Source organism: Acomys minous (genome assembly GCF_964271855.1).
Source record: "Acomys minous genome assembly, chromosome: 4".
Classification (NCBI taxonomy): domain Eukaryota; kingdom Metazoa; phylum Chordata; class Mammalia; order Rodentia; family Muridae; genus Acomys; species Acomys minous.
The window spans coordinates 41,638,499-41,650,918 of NC_140486.1; the positions used below are offsets into that span (position 1 = coordinate 41,638,499).

General features: G+C 43.8%; 1 protein-coding gene across 7 annotated transcripts in view; it reads left to right on the top strand.

The window, feature by feature from the left end:
* The window catches only part of MCC (MCC regulator of WNT signaling pathway), a 372,812-nt gene that overhangs the window by 262,986 nt on the left and 97,406 nt on the right, over positions 1 to 12,420 (top strand). For all 7 annotated transcript variants that reach the window (XM_084778403.1, XM_084778404.1, XM_084778406.1 and 4 more), the window contains one exon: positions 3,521 to 3,634. In XM_084778403.1, coding sequence (XP_084634529.1) covers positions 3,521 to 3,634 — 114 coding nt within the window. The remainder of the gene's footprint in view (positions 1 to 3,520; positions 3,635 to 12,420) is intronic.

Below are 12,420 nucleotides of genomic sequence, written 5' to 3' on the forward strand. Positions count from 1 at the left end.
CCTCTGACTGTTGAACTTTCGTGTGCTACGGCATACACTCACCCTAACTCACATGGAGACACAAATAATAAAATGATAATAGTAACAATAATTACATGATGGTGGTGGTAAATTAAATATAAAAATGTTTAAAATGTCACAGATAACTAAGAGGCTTGACATTCAAAGCCTTGGGGCGTGGCAGTAGGCCACTGCCTGTGCTGCCAGCAGGCAGAAGCTCCTCTGTGTGGTCTATGAAATATTTAACCTGAGAAGCCCCCTCTGTCACTGCTAAATTTAAATGTGGAGGGCAAAGAAGAGTTTGCATATGTTGAGAGCTTCCTGGGGTTGGGGTGGGGCGGGGATGGTAGGTAGGAGGGTCACCTGTTGGCAATCTTGCCCCCTGTGCCTCTGCTGAGAAACAGTCAGCAATGAACACGTTTTATTCTGTGGTTGTGGGTAAGCACACTGAGACAGGAAAGAAAAAAACACTTTTCAGTTCTTATGCTCTTGCCTGTTTCTTTTTTTCTTAATACAAAAATAACTCCCTTTAAAAATATTCATCATCATGGTTCTTCTTGCTGTAGGTAGTTTATTGCATATATGTGTAATAATATAAATGTATATGTAAAAATTTTAATAAAAAAATACTCATCGGACTAAAAGTACTGAAAGTAATTTAGAGCCACCCTGAGCCCACTGGGAGCTCATTAGATTTCCCTTTCCAACTAATTTAGTTGCTCTTCATTTCTCTTATCATCGTGCATGTAAAATTCCTTTAAGTAAAGTTTTTATCCATGAGAAACTCCTGCAGATTACTGTCATGTATGATCTGCTATGGGAACAAGCAGGATGCTGTGCAGTGCTTTGTGGAGCCTTAAGACAGTGACTCAGTATTGCTGTTGCCCCAGCTGAGCACCAGAGGACCTTTCCTCACTCTCCTTGTCCTCCAGTGTGTGAATAACCGTGGGGGACACACAGTTAATGTCCAGCACATGTTTGTTGACTTGGAGGCACAGAGATCGATCTCAGCGTGTTAAAAACATGCCTATGGACCTGCATTTTTGTATTTGTCTGTAGAGGCCACCATCAAATTCAGGAGACTTTTGGGGGACCTCTTTGCTCCCTTCTTTGAGATGTATGTTCCATCTGGAAAAACACAGGGCAGCCCTGTGCATGTGTTGTGGTCCAGAGAGCCAGGGGACTGACAAGGATTTGGCTCTTAGGCCAGCAGTCATTTCCCCCCCTCCCTCGCTCCACCCCAACCACGATGATCCTATTATAGAGCCTTCTGGTGTGGCTATGGTGGAATTAGCTACTCTGTGTGTCTTCTTACATGATGTATTTCATGACACTGTGGGAAGGGTCTGCAATATTCTATTGCCAGGGTTGACCTTTCATCCTTCCAAGCCCTGCAAACAGCCCCAGATGTAAGAGAGTAAGAGCAGATGAGGCTCTCGGTTGGGACCCTCATGCCCATGTCTGTGTCTCTTAAAGCATGCGCCAGGCCTTGGTGTGTTTGAGAATCCTCACCAGGCATTAGGTGGTGTATGTTGTCCCAGGACCACATGATCAGATGACATGGCCAGTGTTGATGTTGATGGACTAAAGTGACAACCCCCTGCCATGGAAGGGACTGAATCCTTCTCTTCACCAAACTCAAAACAAAACAAATCTCAGCGGGAGCACAGTAGTGTTTGTGCTGAGAAACCTCCACATGAACCTTGTAGCTGAACAGCAGACTGACCTTTTCCAAGGGGCCCCAGCCCTGCACCAGACGCAAATACCACAGATTGCTTGGCATTTTCTTTTCCTTTTCGAGCATTCCTGGTTTCAAATCAGCGATTGATCTGTTGGTTTGTAGCCTGTGTGCAATTAAGTTTAGTCCCACTGCTGTTGGAGTCTAAGGAACCCAAGTGCATTGAAGCCACTGCCCACCTCTGACACATCCTCGGAGGGTGCAGAAAGAGTGGTTTGCTAAAGCTGAAGTGCAGGTGATCTTCAGAGCCGAGTTGTGTACTGACGTGCCGTCCTTAATGAGCATGTCTGTTTGTTCTCAACTCATATTAAGTCCTAGGGGAAACTACAGTGTTCATGTGGAGATTCGTTATGATTCAATTTCTAGGTATACCACACTGGGGAGGGGGTGGGACCAAGGGGTGAGCAGCCTGGGATACACAGGCTACAAAGGGAAAGCTGGTGTCTGCAGTGCCTGGACAAACAGAAGCCCCAGGGTGCGACCCTGAGGTGGGTGCCTTGAATGAATGTGTTTGGAAGTCCCAGCTGGGGCAGGAGCCCTTGTGGCCGAATTCTGTATTCAGGATGCAAAGTTGTTCCGATTCTGATCATAGTACTCAGCTCTCCTCTTACAATCTACAGAATTGTGGGGAATGTGTTGTCCGTTGGCTTGATCTGGATAGGAGTTTACTAGGTTTACTGCATGCGTTGTCTTTGGTTGGGACAGTAGTTTGAGCTGACCCTGGCCAGGTCCAGCTCTGCAAGCCTTAATGGTCTTCTTGTAGGTTTCTAGGACCCTCTGGATCCTTCTATTTCCCCATTCTTCCTTACCTCTCTCATGTAGAGCCCCAGTAGGAAGTCCCAGTATCTATCCCAATCTCTGGCTAAGTGAAGACTTTTTGTCACAGACCTAGGGGGAGGGGAATAGGATGAAAGAGGGAGGGAGGGGGAATGGGAAGATACAAGTGAGGGGATAACAAATGAGATGTAATCTGAATAAATCACTTAATTAAAAAAAAAACAAATCGGCTGAAGAACTTACGTTCCAGCTTCTATTAGCCTGAGCTAATGGCTGAGAAGTGGTGCTGGATGGTGTGCAGGCTTGCTCTTCAGAACATGGAGTAACATGAGAATCCTGACTGTGTTTCTCAGTAGGCATCTGTTGGTTTATATGAAGCATATACCCAGCCAGTGGAGGCTATCGGTGAGGAAGGAGTTCATAGCAAGATCAATAGGCCAACTAGAAGGGCCAAATAATAGGACCAGCTCTCCCTTTCTCTGGGATGAGGGGTGGGAGGGCCACCCACATACTACAGAGCTGTGTCCAGCCCCTCTCCCCCTTTTCTTGTCTTTTCTTAATTTGTGGGGGTTTATTTTGATTTGGACAGGATTTCCCTATGTAGTCCAGGCTGGCCTAAAACTTTTGGTCCTCCTGCTCAGACTGCAGTCCCTGTGTTTTATTGTTGAATCCGGTGGGGCCCCATTCAGCTGTCACTATCACCCAAGTAACTCAGGAAAAGCACTTAGAATACGCTGTATTTACCATCAGATTTCGGTCCTATCTCCCCCACCCCCAAGCCCCCCTCAAATGGCTTTTCCCGTTATGTGTAGAGAGGCGACATGACCAGCTCATATAAGACCCTGACTTACGACTGCTGTTCAGGAGATTGATGCACTCCCATTCTGAGAGGTGTCCCCTTTTAGGTGATAGATTTCTTTTTTTACATGGCTATGCTAATCACAGGAGGGAAGGGAAGGAAGTGAGCTCGTCTAACCGTGGGTTCCTTTCCCTCTGCCACCACAGCTCCACCTGGCCGCCCTGGCATCACTCAAGGGAGACATAGTAGAACTGAATAAACGTCTGCAGCAAACAGAGCGGGAACGAGACCTTCTGGAAAAGAAGTTGGCCAAGGCACAGGTAAGGGGCCCGCATGGGTGTTTCGTTTGTCTATCTAGCGTCTTCGTTTTACAGTGTGTGTGTGTGTGTGTGCGTGTGCATGTGTATGTGTTTGTGTGTGTGTATGTGTGCATGTGTATGTGCGTGTGTGTATGTGTGTGTGTGCGCGTGCATGTGTGCGTGTGTGTATGTGTGTGTGCATGTGTGTACGTGTGTGTGCATGTGTGTACGTGTGTGTGCATGCGTGTGTGTATGTGTGTGTGTGTGTATGTGTGCATGTGTGTACATGTGTGTGGGTGGGTGCATGTGTGTGTGCGTGTGTGTATGTATGGAAATTTCGACAAAACAAATGTGAACTTAATGAGCAAAGGCTCTAGGTGGCCTGCTGAAAACAAAGCAAGTCAAACCCCAGCATAGACTAGACATCCTGAACAGCAAACACTTGCGTATCTCCAATGGTTATGGATTCTGGACATCATGGCACCTGGCAGTTTGGCCCTGACCAAAGCTGTCTCTCCCACTTGTTCCTCCCATGGTGGAGAGAACAAAGCTATCTTTCTTGTATCTGTATAACAGAGCACTAGTCCTATTCCTCAGGGCTCTACTCTCTTGAGTTATTTCCCATAAGTCCTTTCTCCTCTTACTGTCACATTGGAAGCCTAGTAGTATTCAGTGCGTAGACTTGAGGCTTTCTGGTATCTTGGCTAGAAGTTCAGTTCATAGTGCCCTCATTCACACGTCAGGAAACAGAGTCTGCCTGCCTCCAGCCCCTCTTCCTGTCCGACTCTAATCTCTCTACACTTCCTTCCCCAAAAAGCTAACCTCTGTGATGACTTTTGTTCTGATGTTTCTTGCTTCTTTATCACTCCAGTTTGCATCCATAGACAGAACGGTTTAATCTTTTTTCAATAAAAGAAATCACTTTATTCTAGTGAATTCAAATGAAATCATGGTATAAGCTGGTTTAAGTCAGCCACTCAAACACTAGCCCAGTCCCAAACTCCAGTATCTTAGTGAACTTGTATATAGATAAAATGGCCATTTTAAAGCCTATGGTTTCACATTTCCAGTATTAGTTATGTTTTATTCACTTATCCACCATATGAAAAATCTGTGATGGAGCTGAAATTAGAAAGAAATCACTTTATATCCTCTCTTATGATTTATGTGCCTTTTGCCTGCATTTTGTCTTTCCTTGACATGTCATATCACCCTCTTTTCTGTCTCCTAAATGTTATTTCTCACACACACACACGCGCGCGCGCGCGCACACACACACACACACACACGCATCTGCTTACATATATTCATCTATAGGCTAGGTTATTCATTTGAGGAAGAACGTACATATTTTTTTCTTTCTACATTTAGGTGACTTTGATTAATATAATTGTCAGGTCTATCCATTTCCTTTTGTGAATTTCATGATTTCATTTTCCCTTACAGCGGGATACTGTTACATTTTGTCAGGTTTAATCTCACTCCTCTAGAAAGTAGGCATTTCCTTTAAAAACTTAAAATATAAAGGCTTATCCTCTGGGCCTTGTTTGCTTTTTAATAATATTCTTTAAGCTTGGCCTGTGCATCTGATTAACCTGTATGTTGGTAACTGCACACCCATGGTGTAGGTCAACCCAGGCTGCATCTCCTGCCATGCAGAGTGAGGTCAGGTTCACATCCTGGCCCCTTGGAAAAGCTGTAAAATGTATCCTACCACCAGCAAACATGTAGCATCCTACCTGCTTGCTGATGTTTCTTAGGTGTTAGCAGCTGTTGATATATAATGTCTAGGTCAGTGGTTCTTGCTGATGCACCCACCTTTTAATATAGTTCCTTGGGTTATGGTAACCTCCACCCATAAAGTTATTTTCATTGCTACTTTATAACTATAATTTTGTTCCTGTTATGAATCTTAATGTAAATATCTGCGTTTTCCTATGATCTTAGGTGACCCCTGAGAAAGGGTCATCAACAATCCTCCTACCCTCCTACCCCCAACAGAGGGGTCGTGACCCACAGGTTGAGAACCACTAGCCTAGGTGCATGACATCATTAGGACTTGTGACATTTGAGTTGACTCGTCCCTGAGTTACTGCTGGAGATGCTTTTACAGAGAAATTGCCCACCTGCTGTTTGCTCAAACACGATACAACCTCAAAGGGAGAAAATAAAGCAAGCACCTGGATCCTGCCATTTATTTAACCTTTGTCAGGAGGGCGCGATGATTTGCTGTGATGCTCTGAAAGTGCTTTCTTGTCTTTTAATATTATTAAGAATGTATGCACTTAAATATATTTGAATTTCAATCTGTTGCAATTACTTCCCTTATAAAAGCTCTGATAGTACTATTTTTATTTAGAGCCTCAGGTTGCTTATAAGGCTTATGGCTTATGCACTGAATAGCTATTCCAGACTTTCAGAGTCCCTTTTGTGCCCTCCCAGCCAGCAGTGGCACTTCTCTAAGCAACCACACTTTTTCCCAGCAGGCAGCATTCCCAGACTGTCCTCTGGGTACGCAGAATGCTTGTTGCTTCTAGGTTGCTCCTTGTATTGGGGCTCTTTTGTAGTGAAAGTTAGAAAGCTGTTTATATTAACTAATATGCGTATGTATGTGTTTAATTAGTTACATATAAAGTTGGATATGAAATGTCTTGGGAGCTCACGCGAGTCCCCCCAGTGCACTTTCAGACTGCAGCATGTGCTTGTTTATGTCCTGTTCCATCTGTATCTCCTTCCTCATTCGACATCCTACATGTTTCAGCTATGGGGATGATAGCATGATTCATCACTATGGATTTGCTTCATTCCACGTTGTATATACACAGTCTCAGAACAACAATCCCCCTACAGCAAACACCGTTACGGAGGCATTCTTCAAACACTTTTTCCTTACGTTAATTAGGCATTTGCAAGTAAGAGTCTCTGGGAGTTTTATACCAGTGTCTTCCCATTTATAGATCCCTTTGAGTAGATTCACAGAAATAGTTCTCCCAAAGTTCTTGAGTGCTGATAACAGTGTGTTTATATGCATGTGTGTCTATACCTGTCCTCCTGGGAGTCAGCTGGCTGGCTGCACGTGAGGCCTCTCTCTCATCTACTTCTCCTTGAAGGTGCTGATGTCTTGCTGTGTCGGGCGTGGGAAACTGCTGTGGCGTGTGATGAGGACACACCTTCCTCGTGTTCTCAAAGGTCTCGCACTAACTAGATCAGAACTTGTCAACTGGTGGGTTGAGAACTGTTTGGAGGAGGTCCCAAATCAGAAATCCTGGATATCAAATCTTCACATTACAATTCATAACAGTAGCAAAATCACAGTTATGAAGTAGCAATGGACTAAGTTTATGGTTGGGAGGTGGGGGTCACCATAACCTGAGGAACTATATTAAAGGGTCAGCATCAGGAAGGTTGAGAACCTCTGCTCTACATATTCAAGTGGTTCCTTTTCTTCCTTCCTTCCTTTTAACCAGTTCCTTTTCCCTTCCTCCTTTTCATATATTTACTAAATGTAGTCTGTATCATTTTGTTTGATAATTTCTTGTTTGCTGTGTATTCTTTTGATTATATTTGAATTTATTTCAGGGAAGTGATTTTTTTTTATTATGCATATTAGCATTTTGCCTGCATGTGTGTATGTGCACCAAGTGTATGCCCAGTGCCTGAGGTGGCCAGCAGAGGGCGATGGAGCCTCTGGGACTAGAGTTATAAAGAGTTGTGAGCTGCAATGTGGTGCTGGGAATGGGGCCCTGGTCTCTGGCAGCACAGCCAGTGCTCTTAACAACTGAGCCATCTCTCCAGTCCCTATCCCAGGGGAGTTTTTTTAAAATAAATTATGTGACTTACTATTAGTTTTATTTCCTGGATTAGATTTCTCCATCATTCTTGTATTATATTCTCTTTGCCTGTCTTTAGTGTTTTGTTGTCTCAAGTCCTTTGTATGTCTTTTTAAATGTCTTAACTCCCTGTTGTCTTCTATTCCTCATCTTTTCTTCCTGGCTTATTATTTATTTCTAAGATGGCATCTTTATTTCTAATTCTGTGCTGTGCTGTCACCTCACTTCTAGCTTTTTCTGATGGTGAGTTATGTTCATTTATGCCTACACCTGTTCCTTAAATCTTTCATTGATTTTAAAGCCGGAAACTGCTTAGTTTTCCTCTGTGTCTGCAAGGGGACACTAATTCATCATGTAGAGTATTTTATAGTCAATGGGCAGGTTTCTTGGGCTATCTTTTTTTCTTGTACAGGATTTGACTTCAATACTTTTCTGGGTTTCATATTGAGGTGATGTAAAGTATAGATTCCTTGGACTTTCTGTCTTATTTTTAAGGACCTAGTGTGTGTGTGTGTGTGTGTGTGTGTGTGTGTGTGTGTGTGTGTGTGTGTATTGTGTGTACATTCACACACAGGCCAGCACAGGGTATCAGATTCCCCTGGAGGGGGAGTTATAGGCTTTACAAGCTTCCTGACATCTGGGGACCACACTGGGTTCTTTTGCAAAAGCAGTCTGCACTCGGAACTGCTAAGCCATCTCTACACCCGCTTCTTGAACTTTTCGGAACTGAGGTTTATGAAGGAGGTTTAAGATCATAGCACGTATGCAGATGCTTCTCGATATGGCCTGGCTCGGTGCCTCTGTTCCATCTATGATGAGATATTCTCTTTCCCTCCACCATTTCTATCCTGATCTGTTTGGATGCTGCGTTAGAGCCTTGGGAGCCAGTCTTTACAGTTCACAGGGACTAGACTGCCATGGCCCTTCATAGCTCATGATGAGCCTCTCACACCACACACTGTCGCACCATCAGCACGGTCTTCCTGGTTTTACCTCTTTTCCCCCATCGGCCTCCAGGCTTTTCTGTGAACACCTATGGGGTTTCCCACTTATTAGAATCAGTCTTGATTCTGATCTGCCAACATGGACACCACTGACATCTACCAGTGATGTTGGTCCATTCTCACCTGCTTGTATCTTGTTTTCAAAGGGACACTAAGTCCAAGTTATTTAAACTGTTACTGTGTAAATACACACTCAGCTTATTTTTTTCAAATGTGGTCATTGAAAGCACTTTTTTAAAAAAAAAGGCTTGTTTTTAAAAAGCAGTTTAAAATTTTTAGCTTGCCGGGCCTGGGTCAGAACAGACTTGTAATCCTAGCTACTAGGAGGCGGAGGTAGGAGAATGATAATAAGTTCAGTGTCTGCTTGAGCTACAGGGAGAGTTCAACACAGCCTGGATAACATGAGCCTCTTTCTCAAAATAACAGTTAAATAAGGTCTGTGTTGAACTTCAGAGGCACACAAAGCCTCCACTTTGGTCCTCACCCTTCCAAGGAAAGAAGCAAGCAGTTGACACACTACGATGGCGGGTGGGTTATTTGTCTCTAAGACAGATGGCGCTCAGTAGCCCTGGTGTCTCCAACTTGAGGCAGTCCTCCTGCCTCAGTGTCTCAAGTCCTGGCATTACAGGCCTTTACCCCTACACGGCTGTTTTACGAGTGCATGCTATCACTATTATATTACTTTTGTGGTCAGAAAGGAAAGAGTTGAAATTTTTACAGCTAGGGAAAAAGAAAAATATTTTCGGTTTTGTTGCAGACCCTGCTCTAGCAGAAAGTTTTGGAAACTCCCCTGTCTCACGATGACAGGTGGCTTGAATCCAGCGCATGGCTAAGGAAGTCTGCTTAGACTTCAGCTCAGTCAGCTACCTCCATACTGAACCTGCTCCACTGAGCTGCTAAGCAGGGCTACTAGGGCTGTTCCTCACTGCAGGATTCTCTGCATGATATTCTTGGGGGTTTTGTTGTTTGTTTGTTTGTTTTTCTTTTTTTCACTTAAATGACTGATTGTGAAGGAGCAAACCTGCATGCAAGTGTTATAGCATTTCCAGGGATGAGCTCCAGTGAACTGAAAGTTTCTAAATGCTTTATCAGAGTAAGGCCTTTTTAAGGAGAAAGTGCTCCTTTTGTGTTAAATAACGGTAAAATGGTACTAAATCACTGGTTTCCAACTTGCACTTACCCAAAGCCCATCACTGTTGGTGGTTATTATTGGTGAGACTTCCCTCCCAATTTTCTTTCACCTCTCCCTCGACTCTCTCCTCTTCTCTTCCCTCTCTCTCCCTCCCCCCCCTCTCTCTCTCGACCATTATAATATTTCTGAGGATTTATATGTACAAAGACAATACTGTTTTTTCACAGAATAGTATAAAGCTTATAAAACATTTTGCTCAGATCCTTTGGAGCTTATTTGTGTTTGAGCATCATCACATAATAGCCATTGATGCTGGTTTTACCCCTGATGGTACCAATCATGTCCTAAGGCCACCAACTTGTATTTGCATCCTTACAGCATACAGTCTTAAAGTCACCTTGTGCATACTTCACTAGAGAGATGCGTTTCAAATTACAACAATTAAAAAAAAACCTCTAAGATCTAAGAATGAGAACATGAGAAAATGCCAGCCTAGCTATTCTGATCCCCATACAAAGATGGATTTATTCTAGAAAAGATAAGCATAGTGAGCTGACACTGCTGTGCTCTCCTGGTTGTAGCTGGGTAAATGATGCGTGTTTGAAGCTTTCTCAGCTTCTGGGAGAGCAAATGCACTTGAAATTTGTTCTGTAGCTGGAGGAATTTATCTCCAAATATTATAGTGCTATGATTAAACAAAATTGTAAACGATAAACGGTGGCTACATTCACTGGAGAGCCCCTAGAAGGAATCGATCATCAGTTCAATAATTATTGATAATGCTGGAATTGGTTGAATAATAGTAGGTTACCTATATTAGGACTGTGAAATCGATCGTAGAGGAATTTTACAAATAGTCCTAGGATGGGAGTGAACAGTAGAGGAAGGAGCCAGTATCAATACGATGGCAAGCAACAGAATACTTGTATTAGTTTTCTGCTGCTTTGCTGTGCAAAAATCAATGCTGCAAGCATAGTACGAGAGACCCATCCATCCCTACCCTCCCAAGCTGAGCAGGTGCACAGGCTTTCCCTTGCACACGCGCCCGCATTCAAGTCAGCAGTGGGATGAGGCACTTCCTGTTTCGAAGCTCCCTGTCTTCTGAAAGCAAGCCTCCTGGGTTGTGTCACCTTGGCTTTTAAGAAAGAAAGCTGCAGTGAAATGGGATGGAGACAGTACAGAGACAGTCTTTTCTTTCACATGCTTTCCTTTTGTTTTTGTTTCTCCTGAGATAAAGACGTACTTTGCAGGTGTTTTCTTTGTTAGCTCCCCTGCCCTTCTTTGTGAATAACATTCTGTGGTGACACGGTGACTGCTGCAGCTCTGGCAGCACGTAGAATCAGAAGTAGAGTACTCGGAGTACCATTAGTTGTGACCAGTCCAACGTGACCCTGAGAAAGTAACATCGCAGCTGGCCATATTTTAAGCGGGAGAGGTGCTGACCCCCTTCCCAGGATGGCGGAGAGGGTTAACACATTAATGATGGCACTGCATTTTTCAAGACGCCGGTTCACAGTGCTCTTAGGTTTGACAGCTGAGACAAATGTGATGATTAAACATCAGTGGCCTCTGTGGAATGAGCTAAAACCCAGTGAAGAACATTAACAGAACCATAAAGCTGCTCCGTATCACCACATTGCACAGGCTTTTCCATCGGGCCTTATATGCCCAGACAGGTCTGACTCAAGGCTTTATATGGGACGGTACCACTAAGCAGAGATGTACCTAAAGGATTTTATTCTCAGCAGTTGAAATAATACTGTTGCTTGTTTTTTATTCAAATTTTTTATCATATTTTTGTTTACATATGTGTATGGATTTGTGCACATACATGTACCTACGGAGGCCAGAGGACAACACGCAGGACTTGTTCTCTCCTTCATTGTGTGGCTCCCAGGCATGGGGCTCAGATCCTCAGGCTTAGCCACAAGCATCTTTACCCCTTGAGCCACCTCACTGGCCCTGTTATTTGTTTTTATTAAGCATTATTATACATAATCAACGTCAGCAATTTGTATGGGCTGATACGGGTGTTTTTATAGGTTTTCATTCCTCCCCCCTCATGATAGAGTTAAGGTCTTGAAAAGGAGCCCAGGATATTTATCAAGTACCATATAAAAATCCAGGAAAACCAAAACATTCTGATATTTAATCACAAGCTGAAAGCCTATAGTTATGGGGATGATCCGGGACTCTCAGCCATACTGACCTCTAGGGATTTGTAGGCAAGGCGCCGCAGCAGCCACAGGCTTTCTGGCTTTGCTGCACTGGTAGCATCAGTCAGAAATTGAATTTAGGATGAGAGAGGGAGAGGCCAGAATGCAATTACTACAGTAATGGGGGAGAAAAGCAAAGGCACGTTGTTTCAAGCTATTTCTTGCCCTTTTTCATTGGAGACATAGCAAGCATTTGTGTATGGTAAAGCAAACAATAGTAGCCAGTTGTTGGTAAAGGACTGGCCAGAAACTCTTGTTTTATTCCTAGCACCTGGCGAGTCATCACTGAATGACTGACATGAGGCTGGAGCTGCTAACAAAAGCCAGCATCTCCCAGTTTCACACTGTGTGAACTTGGGTGCTTCTGTCCTCGTTAGAGGTGAGGACGGAGTTGTGTACCTGAGCTAGCTCCTGCGGGGTACTGTCAGGTGTCATGTTTCCTGGTGCTTACTGTGGCCCATAGGCAGCTCCCCATAGGGGGAGAGGATGAAGGAGGGAGGTTATGTATTTGATCACCAGATGACTTAAACAGAATTAGAAGGGTTTTTTTTTTTTCAGTTTCTGCTTGTTACCTGGGTTACAATAAATAAAACAGTCACTTCATGTTGAGTCTGGTTTCCATGTA